Source organism: Haemorhous mexicanus, chromosome 2, assembly GCF_027477595.1.
Source record: "Haemorhous mexicanus isolate bHaeMex1 chromosome 2, bHaeMex1.pri, whole genome shotgun sequence".
NCBI lineage: Eukaryota > Metazoa > Chordata > Aves > Passeriformes > Fringillidae > Haemorhous > Haemorhous mexicanus.
The window spans coordinates 106582367-106596969 of record NC_082342.1 but is presented as its reverse complement, the minus strand read 5'-3'; the positions used below and the strand labels follow the sequence as shown (position 1 = coordinate 106596969).

Below are 14603 nucleotides of genomic sequence, written 5' to 3'. Positions count from 1 at the left end.
TAATTTATTCTATTTTCCTGAAAACAGTACTGGAAGTACTTCAAGTAAAAGTTTAGGTGAGCCAGTAGAAACATCCTCATGCACATAATTAGCCACCAAATATGACTTAACCCCACTCTTAAATGAATCAGAAACTTCAATTTTTCCCTCAGCAGGAACTGACCACATGAAATGTAATGCTCTCTCAAAGACCCCTTAGGAAACTTCTGAAACCCCTGTACTAACTGATTGGCAAAATCTGCTTTGCTTTTTGTGGATGAAGTTCTGGTCTCACTGTCACAGAGAAAACAAACCTTGAAACTGAGGCCAGAACTGCAGCTAAAACAATGCTTCAAATCCCAGCTGGATTCTTCTAAAATTTACCAGAAGCATTTGATTAAATTACTACTTGTAATAGATACCTCTTTTTTATCAGCAGTGAAATTTCAAACATGAGACAGTAATAGCAACTTGTATTTGATTTTCTTCTGCTCAACCCTTTTTGTGTACATTTAATTTAAATGTAAAAAAAAAAAAACAAACCCTTAGAACAAAACTGTTGTGTTGAGACTTGAAAAATCATAAAACTAAGACTGGATGAGGTTTTTTTTCTTGATTTTTTTCTTAAATAAGATTTAAAGCTTGGCAAAAAAAAAAGAAAGCTTTTCTTTAAAAAGCCTTGGTACAGCTAAAAAGAAAATCAATGAGAAACTAGAAACATGGAATTGAGGAAACTTCACCGAAGATGAGCAGAGAAAAAAACCTAGGTGAACTAATCAGAAAAAATAAGCATGAAAACAGTAAAGAATCTATGAGAATACATATTAATAGTGCATTTTTTAGTTCTCTAAACTAAAGAACTCCTGAGGAGAGTGAAATTTTCTGACTCCTAATGCATAATGTAGAAAAGGGGGAAAAATGAGGATAGGAAGGAGCCAAAGAATGACTTCTTTGTGAAAATCCCTTCATGAGGCATAGGAAGATTGACAATTCGATTTGTTACTGAAAGCAGTATAAACAAATAAAAACCAGCTTTGTGAATTCACTGACTTAGCATCCATTTCAGAAAAGTCATTTTCCTTTCACATTTCTAATGGTTGAAATACAGATTTAAAAGCACTAAGTGAAGGCTGAAGTTTTAAAATTACTGACCATAAGAGATAAAGTTCTTTATCTTGAATGAACAGACTTTCCAAAGCAAAGGAAAATGAACACAAACATAAGCATTACAATATACACTGATTTTCCTAATTAAAATAAAAATCTGTCAACCCATTTTCAATGACAAAGAATGATCCAATAAAAGCAACTGGCCTCTAAATAATACAAAATAAAATTAAAATTACTTCAAATTACTATCTGCTGCATAATGCAGAAAATGAACTGAAGAATACAAGGCAGTGTGACCTTTTATTATCAAAAACTGAAACACTGATATTACTGCCCTTCCAAATAATGTCCTGAAGAATAAGTAACATTTAATTTGACTGAAATAAGAGAGACAGAAAGTACACAGGAAAAAACTGTTTTTGAAATGGAGCTGCTGTAATCCCTTCTAGGTAGCTTTTTAAAAATTATTATTCCATATCACTTCTATTTTGATATTTTCTCATATTTGAATACACATAGTCTTGAATGGAGAAGATGTGCAATGGATGAAAAAACATATTATGTCTTTTCTTCTCTACTGGACTGAGGAGACAACCACTACCTGAAACTCTTTCTTTTATGGTACTTGTAGACCCCTATTAGGTCAGCTACACATATTTCTTAGATAAACTAAGTGGGCAGAGTATTTTAGTTTCACATAATAAACCATAATCTTTGGACCTTAAATATTGTTTGCAGGTCTTCTGACGTTCTTCAGTTTGTCAACAAATCTGAACTAGATGTTCTCTCCTTAGAAGTCAGTTTATCACAGGTGTAGGCATAGACAAACACTCATTTTTGTATTTGCCTCTGCACCATTTTGTTAATAGAGAAATTTAAAGCTCTGAGGACAAATACAGTCATGTTTACATATCTGATGTGTAAAACATGAGATAATTCAGAAATGTTGTGTAACAAATGTAAATCAACACTAGAACAAGCCTGTCCTCTACTCTTTAATTAATGCTCACAGAAAAAAACACAAACAGGTATCCACTGACAGTAACCATTGTGAGGAGTCAATTTACCAGTGGCCACTACAACATGAAATCTCTAGATCCCACCAGTTACTTATCATACCAATCTAAAGACATATTGCAAGCTTGGATATTTCTCTAGTAAATTAGGGTATTTCAGCAATAATGTCCCACTATACCTGAATGAAACAGTGGCTTCAAAAATTAACATTAGCATTCGTAACAGAAATACATATAGGAAAAGCTAAATAAAAACACAAATGGGAAAGATAATTAAGCAAAATGAGGCAGTAAATGACATCAGACCATGCAACCAAGGACTAAAAACAACAAATGAAATTGTAACTTTGGAGACGATTTTTCCATTCTCACATTTCAGTACTTTAAGATAATGGTATTCATAACCCATTTTTTAAAAGTACCTTGAAATGTTCAGCCCTCCTGAAAAAAAGCCCCCAACAACATCCCCATACCATACAAGACAAATAAATTAATAACTGCAAAGAAACAAACAGAAGACAGAAAGCAGGCCACTGCTCCCACGCGAGTTAAAAGGAGAAAGGTAAACCTTCAAGTAAGAGGCAATATTTTGGACTAACCCTATTAGAATCTTCTGTACAGTCTTCTCGTGATGAGCCAACAGACCTTGTGAGTGACTTATGCTGCACCTGTGGAGATAACAGTTGCAGGCTGTTTGCTCTGGCTGCCATCCCTTGCCCTACACTTAAGCCACCCTCTGAGCCCTTTGACCTCACTCTGTCCCGGCTCACATACATAGAGTGTCTATGAGGGCGCTGCTGTGAAGAAAAAGGACTGGTATAACCTAGACCATAGGAAAAAGATTCATGTGGAGCAGATACAGAGTGGGAATGGCTTCCATCCATGTGATCTGGCAGTTTTAACTCCTCCATTGTTTTGGAGTGTCTGGTTGGTGGTCTTCGGGTGTCCAGGGTACCCTCGCTGCGGTTATTCCTCGCAGATGGACTGAGCATAGTTCTGCTATCGCTGTGCCGGGGAGCACTCGGACTGGTAGGAGAGTTCAAGTCCATACAGCTGGATGGAAAATACCTACTGGTGTTTGGTTCTGCAGCTTGGGCCCTGGCCTCAGAAAGGTTGCCCACGGATTTTGAGTCTGTCAGAACTCCATGGCTCTTGGACTTTGTCCGATAGGAGGGACTCTTAGAAGACTGCGGGATGGTGTCGATGTAGCTGTGGCGACTGTGCTTGTCACCAGGCTGCAGCGTCCCAGTCTTGCTTTGAGAAGTTTCCATAAAGGAGTGCCGGTTCTGCTGAGATCTGGTGTTAGACTTCAGGTACTTTGTGCCTGAACCATCAGAACTTTTGGTGTCCACATTAAAATCAAACTCTGTTTTTCCCTTTGGTTCCTTTGGGCTGAGAAGATGTGGCATGTTATTATTGGCTATATCCTTGTTGCCAGATCCTGGTGTGTTGCTCGGTTTTTTTGCATGCATTGGACTAGGGGCAGGTCCAGGAAGGTTTCCATTTAAAAAGCTTTCATTTGCTGGAAGCCCCTCTTCTCTTGGCCCGCCAGCCCCTAGTGTCTGCATATCCTTGCTGTTTGATCTGTGGTGTGACTGCAAAGCAGAACTTTTGCTGGCTTGATTTCTATATTAAAACGCATAAAGAAGCATTAATATATCAGATTACTTATTCATGTATTAATAACTTCAAAAAAGTACACCCATTTCAGTCGCCATTTAAAACCAAAAATCTAACTGCAGTAAGTTCAAACATTGCCAAAGCACCAGAAGCTTCACTAAAATAACATATTTGTAAGCATTCATACATTGTTATTTCTGGTTATAATATAATGGCAAACTCTGCTTTGGTTAATGATTTTGCTGACAAAAACCCTGAAGACATCAAATCTAATAACAGAAATTCCAACATATATTTGCACATTTATGCATGTGTGTACGATGTGAGTACATTGCTAAGTGAAGCATTACATTATAAAAATTAGCTGTATATCAATCGAAAAAATCTTAAATACACCTGGCATATCAAAGGAAGGTAGAACAATCAAGTATGTCAGCACTGTCAAAAAGCCCTGATACAATCAATGCTCCAGGCTATCTTGTGTATTCCTGGTTTGGAGGAAGAGGGGAGAGGAAAGGAGGAGAAAAGAGATTATTGTTCAGATGGAGTGAGCCTGAGCTAGCCCTGTAACACCAAAACCAAAACCAGGTCTACCACAGGAAGACAGCTTTTGTGGAACTTGGCACTATCCCAGTTTTAGGTACATTAACTCATTCTAAAGCTGCACCTGAAAGGATCTGCAACCAGGCTGACTTGGTGCAGAGCTACTTGGTTGTGACTTTATCCTCTACTCTCCTTCCTAGCTCTTCAGGGTTTGGGACTACCGGACTGAGATATGAGATGGTTCTGCAAACCCCGAGACTGATTTTTTTTAGCAGGATTTATTATGCCAGGTTTTCTGGCATTAAACCAGTTCAGCTTCTGGATTTAGGCTGGCACTGCAATAGCCAAGACTGAACAGTGATGGAGCTGTGCTTGTTTGCTTGGATGGACCTAGGCACGCTATGAGCAATTAAATTATTTCTGTAACAAATCTATGATGTAACTCAGATATATTACCGAGGGTTGAAGTGAGAGCTAGCTGTACCTTTGTTGATCTTTTTGTTAATTATAATTGGATAATGCTAGCTGGTTTTATACCTAGGATTTTTGTATTAACCACTTCCAGTGATCTCATCATCTATTTCATTACAGTTCCTAAAACTTAAGCAATTTTAATGCCAGTTTAAAATATTTTTGTGTTATCAGCTAGCATATTTTTCAAAACTTTAGAGATAGAGGAACCTAGTATTTTCACTAGGCAAGCCTTTTGGACAAGCTTCCAATGGATGTAGGTCTTTCTTTCTGATACCATATGTCTAACAGTAAAACTTCTACTCTAAGCTGTAAAGGCAGCTAAAACTTTTTGGTGTCTATCTTTGAAAAAGTATAGATTGTGAATGTCATCCCAAGTCTTAAAATAGAGGAGCAATTTTTTTAATCTCACAAGATAAGCTAAAGAAAAACATGGCCAAGATTAAAAGCCTGCATACAGAATATTAAAATATTTGGCATACTTCAGAGGATGACCTTTATGAACACATTTATCAGAGCAATAATATGAAGCTTTTTGTGCTGAAGTACTTCATCCAGCAGTAAACCAGGTTCATTGAGGTATGAAAATTAAGTGGCTTCTCTCAAGCTATGTGGGTCCAGCAAGGGAGTCACTGAGCAAACATATCCTGCTATGAGTCTGAGGTCAAACAGACTAGACACGATTGATCCACAACTGCAATTGCAGACAAAATTCTGTTCATCTCCCATTTGGAATTTGATCAATGCACACAATTTTCAGGACATTTAGCTGCTACAAATCTGTGTGAACTTTAAGCTTTTAAATATCAAAATCTTGGACAGATTTGTACATATACAGCAGTGGTAGCGTTCCAAAGAAAAGAGCATTCCTTTGGAATCTTGGGCATTTTCCAAGCCACAAAATTCCTATTGTTCAAGAAAAAGGCTAACATTTTTTTAAGGTGGATCAGCCAATTATTTTTCTTTGTCATACACAGAAATGGCTTCAACATTGTCTTTTTTTTTTTTTTAAGACACATGCAGCCTGATGCAGAAAGTAAGCAAAACTTTCAGCTTGTGTAGCTGTAAATACTATGTCTGCTTCCTTTATTCAGTGAGGCAACACAGAACAGCATACATATCTCAGTGTGTCTAAACTGTCAACCAACCACTTTTCTTGTAGGTGATGCTGCATGTGAGCAGAACAACAACTCACTCACTGGCAGAGCAAATGTCAGTGGTCACAGTGACAAGACTACATTTACCTGTTAGACAAAGTGTTGCTGTCTGCATGGTAAGGTTTTCTCTTAGCTGACCGTGAAGGTGAACTTCCACAGCGATCCAAGAGTCTTTGGGTTTGAAATGAAGGGTGGTTCAAACATTGTTCTGTCAAATATCTATCTGCTGGATCTAACTTCAGTAAGTTCTTTGAAAAACAAATCCCAAAGTTTAAATGTTAGTATCTGTATTTACAGTAGCAAGAAATCCCCCCAGAAACCAAAACAAAAAACCAAAACTAAGCCAAACTGAAACCAAAAAAACCACAACAAAATAAAGAACATTACTGGGTAATTTTTTAATCTCCAGTGTTTCTGTGATTAGATGTCACTGCTAGAATAATTTCATGATGCATTAAACTACATATGAAACAAAATAAACACATATGTGTTTATTTAAATAACACCATAAACACATATGTGTTTATTTATATAACACCATATTTGTTATATGTATATAATTTTATGCATACATATGTGATAGTATGTTTAAAATACAAAGATATCTAAAACTTTAAAAATATGTTTTGTATAATCTATATATGTTTTAGATATTTCTATTTTTAACATATTTTTCAGGATAAACCTTACAACATTGTTTTGAATCAAAAATATTACATTTACCAGTAATAAAATGCTGCAATGAAACAGGCTTTACAAACAAACAAAGCAACTATATGGGAACATTCTTATGCAAGACCAAACATTACTTTAACATTTAGAATTTTTTAAAAATACATAAATATAAGAATTCTGTTTTTAGCTTACAGGGTTCAAGTCCACCCATATTTTCAAAGAACTCTCTAAATTGTTTACAATGCATTCAGAATAACACTTGCCTTGTAATTCTGTTAGATCAGTTGTGATTCTAAACAAAGACACTTCCTGACACGAAGAAAATATTTAATCACAAAACTTGAAAACAGGAGCTTGGGTATTTTGGGAAGTTTGAAAGGTTTCTTGCAGGAAAAGAGCAATACAGAGTTTACACTGGAATATTCAAACATGCATGACTGTTAGCAAGGTTGAAAGTTTGAATGGCTATTAAGTAAAAAAACCAGCTATTTCTTAAGGGTTGTACATATTTAAGAGAGATTAAATCAATGTGTGTCTATGCATACACAAGCATAAACACACACACTCACACACTACATTAACACCGTATTCAGCCATTCAACCGCAAACTGGGTTTCCCTTCACAGGATCCCTGCACTTCTAAATGGAAAATGCTCAGGAAACAAAGCAAGTGGCAAACCAAACTCCTATGCAGCTTGGTCATACAGCGTGCAGCACCTTTCTTTCTCAAGTGACACACTGTACTGAATGATTAACAACTTCTTTCTCCCATTTTTTTCTGGTGCTCATCACTACAGTGGCTCAAAAGGCTGGACAAACATGAGGAGGAGGCCACATGTGATTCCTGCATTCCCCCTCAGAAGAGAGGATGTCCAGAGGCTTCTCACAAGTGCCTGTACACTACATTACACAGGCTGGATGACAAGCGAGGAGAACTGTATGTCCATAGGTTATCACAAGGCTGGGAATCTGCCTGGAATCACAGAGAAGTAGTGGGACAGGGCTCATGGCTGAGGCATGGTCACTGATGGGTACAACTGGTCTCAGAAGGAAGGGGATGGAGAAGGAGAAGGGTAACACTCCATAAAATTGACTTCCTGGATCATATCCAATGTCATGGAACAAAAGGTTTATCCATGGACAATCTCTAGGTCAGGACTAGAAGGGAAAGCAACACTTGGTATGTTATGATGGGAGTTTGCTACCAACAATGCATTGAAGAGCATGGAAGTGATAAAGAGGAAAACTCTCTATAACAACAAAAAAAATGCCTCCTGGTCACAGACCCTCCTCCTCACAGCAGACTTCAGCTGTCCTGACACCCAGCCTGTATACATGTTCCAGGAGACTTCTAGAATCAGTTGGTGGAAATTTCCTAGTGTGGATGCTGGAGAGGCAAATTAGCCGAGGAGGAAACTTCAGTTTACTCGAGCTTCTGCTCAATAATAGTAAAGTACTGGTGAGAAATCTGATCAGAGAAGACACTCTGAGCTGTAGCAACCATAGGATGATTACAGATTGGACTGAAAGAAGAGGTGGGAAGATATACATCAGAGATAAGACCCAGGACTTCAGGAAAGCAAATTCCATTTTTAGAAGGAATTAACAGGTATAGTCTCCTGAAAAACTACCATAAGAGGAAAGATGTCCAGGACAGCCATTGGTTTCCATGGAAAATTTATTCTGAGTTCAGGAACAAAGCATCTTACTGTGTAGAAGACCAAAATCTTTTTCATAGGTTTAGGTTAGCTAAACAGGGAATTTCCTAATAAACAAAAATGCAAAACAGGAGTAGGTGGGAACCAGAGTGAAGGACAGGATACAAAGATGGACTATAAAAGCAGAGTACTAGCACAAAGGTTAGGCCACTCTTCAGAAGGCTGAAGTCCAGCGAAGGCAAGTGAAGAAAACCAAGGGTAAAAAGAAAGGGTTCTACAAGTATTCTCTTTAGCAAACAGCTCAGAGGAAATGCATGTCTGGTGCTGAATGGCAGAGACAATTGAATGGCAGATAATATAAAGAAGAGAGTCTCAATGTGTTTTTTTCCCAAGTCATAACATGCAAAACCAGTTCCTAACTCCCTAATGCTTGCAAATCAGCATGACTTGTGAAGGAGAGCAGAGGACTGGAGCAACAACAAAGCAACAAGGTCAAATTGGTGCCTCATCATTAATGCAGTCTAGAAATGCTCTCTAAATAGATATATGTTAATAACTCCCTACTTCAGCTGGCATAAATTGAAGTGTGGGTTATTCAGTAATCTAGTTATCCGACCTGAGGTCCCTGGGAATGCAGATAATGAGGAGCACAACAAGTGTGGACATGTGTCAGACTGTCCCTTGTCTGCAGAAGAGACAGGCACACAACAAAGTATGTGCAGCATTTGCAACATGCAACTTAACCACAAGTCCCTTCTGTTCTCTCCTTGTAGGCGCCTGCACATTGTTTAACAAGGTTCCAAATCTTGAATTAAGAAATGCAGATCAAACACAAAATATCCCCTCTACAGAATTCCTGACCTTTCTCACCTTGTAGGCAGAAACATCAACAGAAAAGATGAAAGAAATTAAATTATTTGGAAACCTGTGCTTCATTTCACAACTTTTCAACTTTTAAATCACATCAAAAGAACCTAAAAGACACTGAGATATTACATAAAATTTAGGATAAAATGAAAATAAACCCTCCCCCAGTACATGTAACAATGGTCTTAAGACTGATCTTGAAATTTCTGCTCTGCAATATATGCTACCAGATCTTGAGTTACAGCTACCTATGAAATAAAGTTTATGTGAATTAGAAAACAGAGGAGAAAGTATAATACCAAAACAAGTAATTATATGCGCTGGAGTGCATCATATTGCAGACTCCTCGAAACCAAGATAAAAGCCATGCTGACTCTCTTCATAAGGCAAGGAGATCAAAGGGATTTGAACTGGCTGTGTTGAAGAAGAGTAGAGCAAATTTGGTGGATTTCTGCTGGCTACAGCAATACTACTAAAGCAAGTAAACACCCAAGTATTTCCCAAAGCATCTTTGCTTTCCAAGACAACTGATGCAGAGGGGTTTGGGATCATACAATTCATTCAGAGTTGATTAGCCATATCCACACTTCATGTTTGTCCCATACTGCCTTTAATTCTTAGGTGGTTCTATGATTATAAACCTAATTTTGGATACTATGACTTCTTTCTTCAGATCAACGGGGATGAAATGATGCGAGGGTTGTACTGTAGCTGACCATGGGAGTATTTTTATAGTACAGTAGTAAGGACAACAACGTGTTCCATACCCAGGAACACAGCACAAATGCAAAGCACAATGATTTTGTGGGGAATGAGCTTCTCCTGATCCCCCATAAGAACTCTCAGGATTATAACCTACTTTGGCCATGTGTAACTAGCTGACTTGTCCCAAAACAGTACTGAAGGGTAAACTAACATACACACTGTGTACAGGTGATAGCAAGCAGATTAAGAGTTTGGATAAAAACCCAGAACTCCTACGTGTCAACTTTGTTTTTGACAATATCCACATCCTCACACTTACCCAACAACAACTGAAAAACAACTCAGGTTAGCCCAATACTCTGTGGATGTATCTAAATATGATCACACTCTAGCAGTCAGTGCATGGATGTCAGTGTGAATGCACAACCCTGCAAAGAATGGTGATGATGCTTTGTCTGGGCTACACATTCTTTATCAAATCAGTTAAAATTGAACAGACTCTCCTGGCATTTGCAAGGGATATTTTCCTTATTCCTAGGAAATACCAAGCCTTACTACAAACAATGGTGGAATCAAAATATCTCAAAAGGGAGTTCCCAAAGCCCTTCTAAGATGCATTATGTAAGAAAAAAGGTAAAAAGTGACTTACATATTTTCCTACATATCACAGACAGAGAATAAAAGACATTTTCCTACCTTCATAAGATCAAGCAGTACACCGCTTAAAATTCCCAAGTATCTTCTCTCTAAAGACTGTGGATGATTGACTGCTGGAAACTGTAAAAAATACACTGTAAATATACTGAGCAGGAAAACAAGGTAACACATGAATACAATGTTTCAAAAAATGGAAACTAGTGAATCAAGACATGTAATTAATGGGAATCCTAAGCACTGAAAAATTTAGTAGTTGATGAAAACTATAAAATATTACAGTGAAACAAATAACTCTAGATGTGTGGTAAGCATCTAGTCAACCAAAGAAAGTATTCTTGATTATTAGGGCAGCCAAGAAATCATTCTCAAGTGAGAAATAATCAAATTTTTTTTCTGGCACTGTGATTGACAGGAGGTTTAAAATAGATTCAGAACTAACATAAGTAACATATTTATTTAAAAAAGGTTAAAAATAGCTCAGAGAGAATTTGAGAGTGCAAATACAGTATTACTCATTAATAATATAAAACATTAAACTAAACATTACTAAATAACAGAAAACATTAACATAATACTAAACATTAACGAACAATTCCCAAGTATTTTTAGTGAAAAAAAGCAAAAGCTCAAGGATTTGAGTTTCAGGGTTACTGCTGGGTCATGCTGCTGGTAACACCATGAGAAGCAGTGCACACTGCTGGGGGCATCCATTAGTTGCACTAGTATTATTTTTCATAAATTACATTATGTGAACTTTGAAAAAAAATGGAAGAACATTAATTTGAATGCTTTTATTCCTAAATAGTCTCTGTATTTTTCTTTTGACTTTGCTTTATTTTGAAGTGGTTTACTAATAATTGAGAATTTTTTGAAGTCCAAGTCTGCTATATTGATCTCAAACAGTAGCTTAGGTAAAACAAGGCTTCCACACTTCCTCCAATTTTAACGTAAACCAAATTGTAAAATGTTCATGTCTTCCTGTGGAGTGGCAATCATAAAGAAGCTTTTATATCTAGAATGATCAGGGAAACAGGAAAATGTGCCAAAGCCATGCAAAGCACCAGTGGCTTGTCAATGTAATTGTTCACATTCTTCATGTAACTTATTGGTAGAACAAATACTTGTAGCCCTACATTGCCACTCACACTTTTCTGTAAAGTCATGAGCCTACTGGTGGTTTCTGATCCCATATTATTTTACTTCCTTATGTCTTCAACATATCCTGGATGTTTTCCTCCTCAAAAGAATTGAAGAGAGATCACTGAATACTCCCTAAACCTCAGGAGTGAGGAAAACTGTGTTATATACATATATATGGAGGATATGAGTAGAAGTTTGCAAATCTGTGTTTGGATCCATGCTGGAGTGTTTGAAGAGAATTGTTTTAATCCTGTTTTACAATATGGTAGTATTCACTTAGGGTAATGTAGAAATTCACAAAGTCTAAGCATATAGACAAAAAATTTCACATCATTGGCTAGTTTCTATCTTGAGAACATCCAGCACCAAATCCAGCTTGTAAGTAATAGTTGGCTTGATCACAGCATACCTACTATCTGCTCTGCAACAGAAAATCTTTCACTATTACGCACTACATTCAGAAAATTAAGTTACATTCAGAAAAAATGTACTTTTAAGGCTGTCTTACAGCACAGGATAATTTTTTCCCACGAATTAACTAATGAATATACTATTTCAAACAAATAATTTTTGTATTTTTTTTTATGTTTAAGCCATCATTCAGACTTTACTTCAATTCTAGAAAACACTCTCTATGAGGAGCCATATGGCCCTGTCCACATCAGCAGTATCCTGACTTTACAGATGGGACTAAGAAGGCAGGAACATGTCTGAGGCCAAGCACTAAACCACTGATCTGGGATGAGAACAGAGACTCATAACTCTGAACCTTGTGCTTAATCACATTAGGTCTGTGCTGTCTTCTTGAATCATTGTATTTTAAAGCTACAAAACAAAGATACTTCATCCTAAGACATCACAGAGCATTTATCCAAACAAGATTACACTGCACAATAAGAAAAGCTGTAAAATGATGTTGAAGAGGCAGTAATTTATTCTGCTTACAATTTTTAAAGCACTGTTTTCCTGAGAAGGGGTTATAAATTTCTCATACAAAAACACCATTCAACCCACTGTTTTAAACAGGATGAAACACAAACAAGACCTTGCAAGAAATGCTTGTCTAATAATTTTTTTTAAACCCCCCACTCTTGAAGAGTGTACAAACTTCAACAAAATCTCTTCAGAATTAGTTATTCTTATACCTAAAATAAATACCCTAGCACCTTAAGCCAACTCTTTTCTTATCACTGTTAGCTAAAACAAATTTGTGGCAACTTTGAACATGCTTTAACAGAACTAGGTGCCCATTCCTTCCCTTTCACATTCTCACATTTTCTCTTTCTCAGAGTGAAACTCAGATCTTGAGTCTTTAGCACAGATCAGGTCTCCTAAACCTTCATATGTCCCTTTATAGGATTTACACTACTGATTTCAGAATATTATCAAGATCATAAACTCACCTTTCCAAGCAACATTCATCAATAAAGAAAGGACAACCAAAACTGAATTACAAGGAAACATGAGTACAATCACTGACCAGGTACTGTTAAAAGTAACAGAGCTAACACTTATTTATTGATTCTGGTATTTTGCCATATTGCATATCCCAGCTTGGGTAGATTTCACGCAAGTGTGTCACCAACATGTTTTATGAAAAATCCTTTCCTTAGGATTTTTTCCTCCTGAGAAGCTGAGAAGCCTCAAAACCAAAATGTAAACAAGAGTTATCTGCTACTGTAGAATGAAACAAGTAGATCTGTGATTAGTCTCATTTAGTTGTTTCTAATTAATAACCAATCACAGTCCAGCTGTCCAGACTGTCTCAGTCAGAGACAAGCCTTTGTTATTCATTCCTTTTCTATTCTTAGCTAGCCTTCTGATGAAATCCTTTCTTCTATTCTTTTAGTATAGTTTTAATATAATATATATCATAAAATAATAAATCAAACCTTCTGAAACACAGAGTCAACTTTCTCATCTCTTCCCTCCTCCTGAGGCCCCTGCGAACACCATCACCCAAGTGAGTCTCTGCCATTATATTATATTGGCAAACCCTTGAAGAGAACAATGCTGTCAGCAGTAAGAGCTTTTTTACTCAAGAGACTTTCATAAACTCCCCAGGAATATAAGCCAAAAGGCAGAAAGCTCTTCTGCCATGGTATTAGCATCTACAGCTCAGATTTCCCCAACAAACTAGCTTGTAGACAGCAGTCCTAAATTTTCCACAACCTGACTTTACAGAACCTTGCCACTAAACTTTCCAGGGCAAACCCAGTATGTTAGACCCAATGTTACATTGGGTATAAGAGGTAAATTGCATGCCAAAAATATCAAAGAAATGAAAGAAAATCTTTAAACTTTTAACAGGAAAACAAATGTACTTACAATACTCACTTCTGGTGTAATCAGAATTTTACTTTGACATATGAATGCCTTATAATCTCTATATCCTATACTTACCCAGAAACGTAGGCAGCAGATAATGCACAATGTAAATGTAAAGAACCTTTGCAGCACTTCACACAAGTAAATAAGAAAAATGAGAAAAAAGAACAAAGCTTTCCCTTACCCGCAAGCCATGGAAGCGTGGGTTGCTGTAGAAGAGCTTCATCTGCTCGGCTGGCAGTGGGCCCAGCACCTTCTGAATGGTGAAGAGCTGGTCAATCTCACTCTCGCCAGGGAACAGGGGCTGCCCGTCGCTCAGCTCCCCCAGGATGCAGCCTACAGACCACATATCCACAGCCTTGCCATAAGGGGCTCTGCCAAGCAAAAAGAAAATGTTTGTCACCCCCTGCCACTGCCTTCTTACTGAGCTGCTTCAATTTATTGGCCATATTTCCCATGGCATGCTTCCTCACAACACAGAAAAACAAACTTCGTTATTAAGCAAACTACCTCAAAAACCAAGCCCTCTGTTCCTGCCCTAGATTTCCTGATGTATCCATCACTGCTTGAAAAGGCAGGATATGGATTCTCAAGCGCCTCCAGGGACCTTGTTCTTTTTGAAAAATCTTACATACAAGAATAATCTTTTTGACTACAAAGCATTCTCCACTCACAGT

At 37.3% G+C, this 14603-nt stretch overlaps 1 protein-coding gene across 3 annotated transcripts in view; it reads right to left on the bottom strand.

Annotated features, from left to right (window-relative positions):
* CDKL5 (cyclin dependent kinase like 5) overlaps window positions 1-14603 on the bottom strand; it is a 124787-nt gene that overhangs the window by 17773 nt on the left and 92411 nt on the right. For all 3 annotated transcript variants that reach the window (XM_059839842.1, XM_059839843.1, XM_059839844.1), the window contains exons 9-12: window positions 14111-14300; window positions 10498-10578; window positions 5984-6144; window positions 2705-3731 (exon numbers count right to left, since the gene is read on the bottom strand). In XM_059839842.1, the coding sequence (XP_059695825.1) occupies window positions 2705-3731; window positions 5984-6144; window positions 10498-10578; window positions 14111-14300 (1459 nt within the window). The remainder of the gene's footprint in view (window positions 1-2704; window positions 3732-5983; window positions 6145-10497; window positions 10579-14110; window positions 14301-14603) is intronic.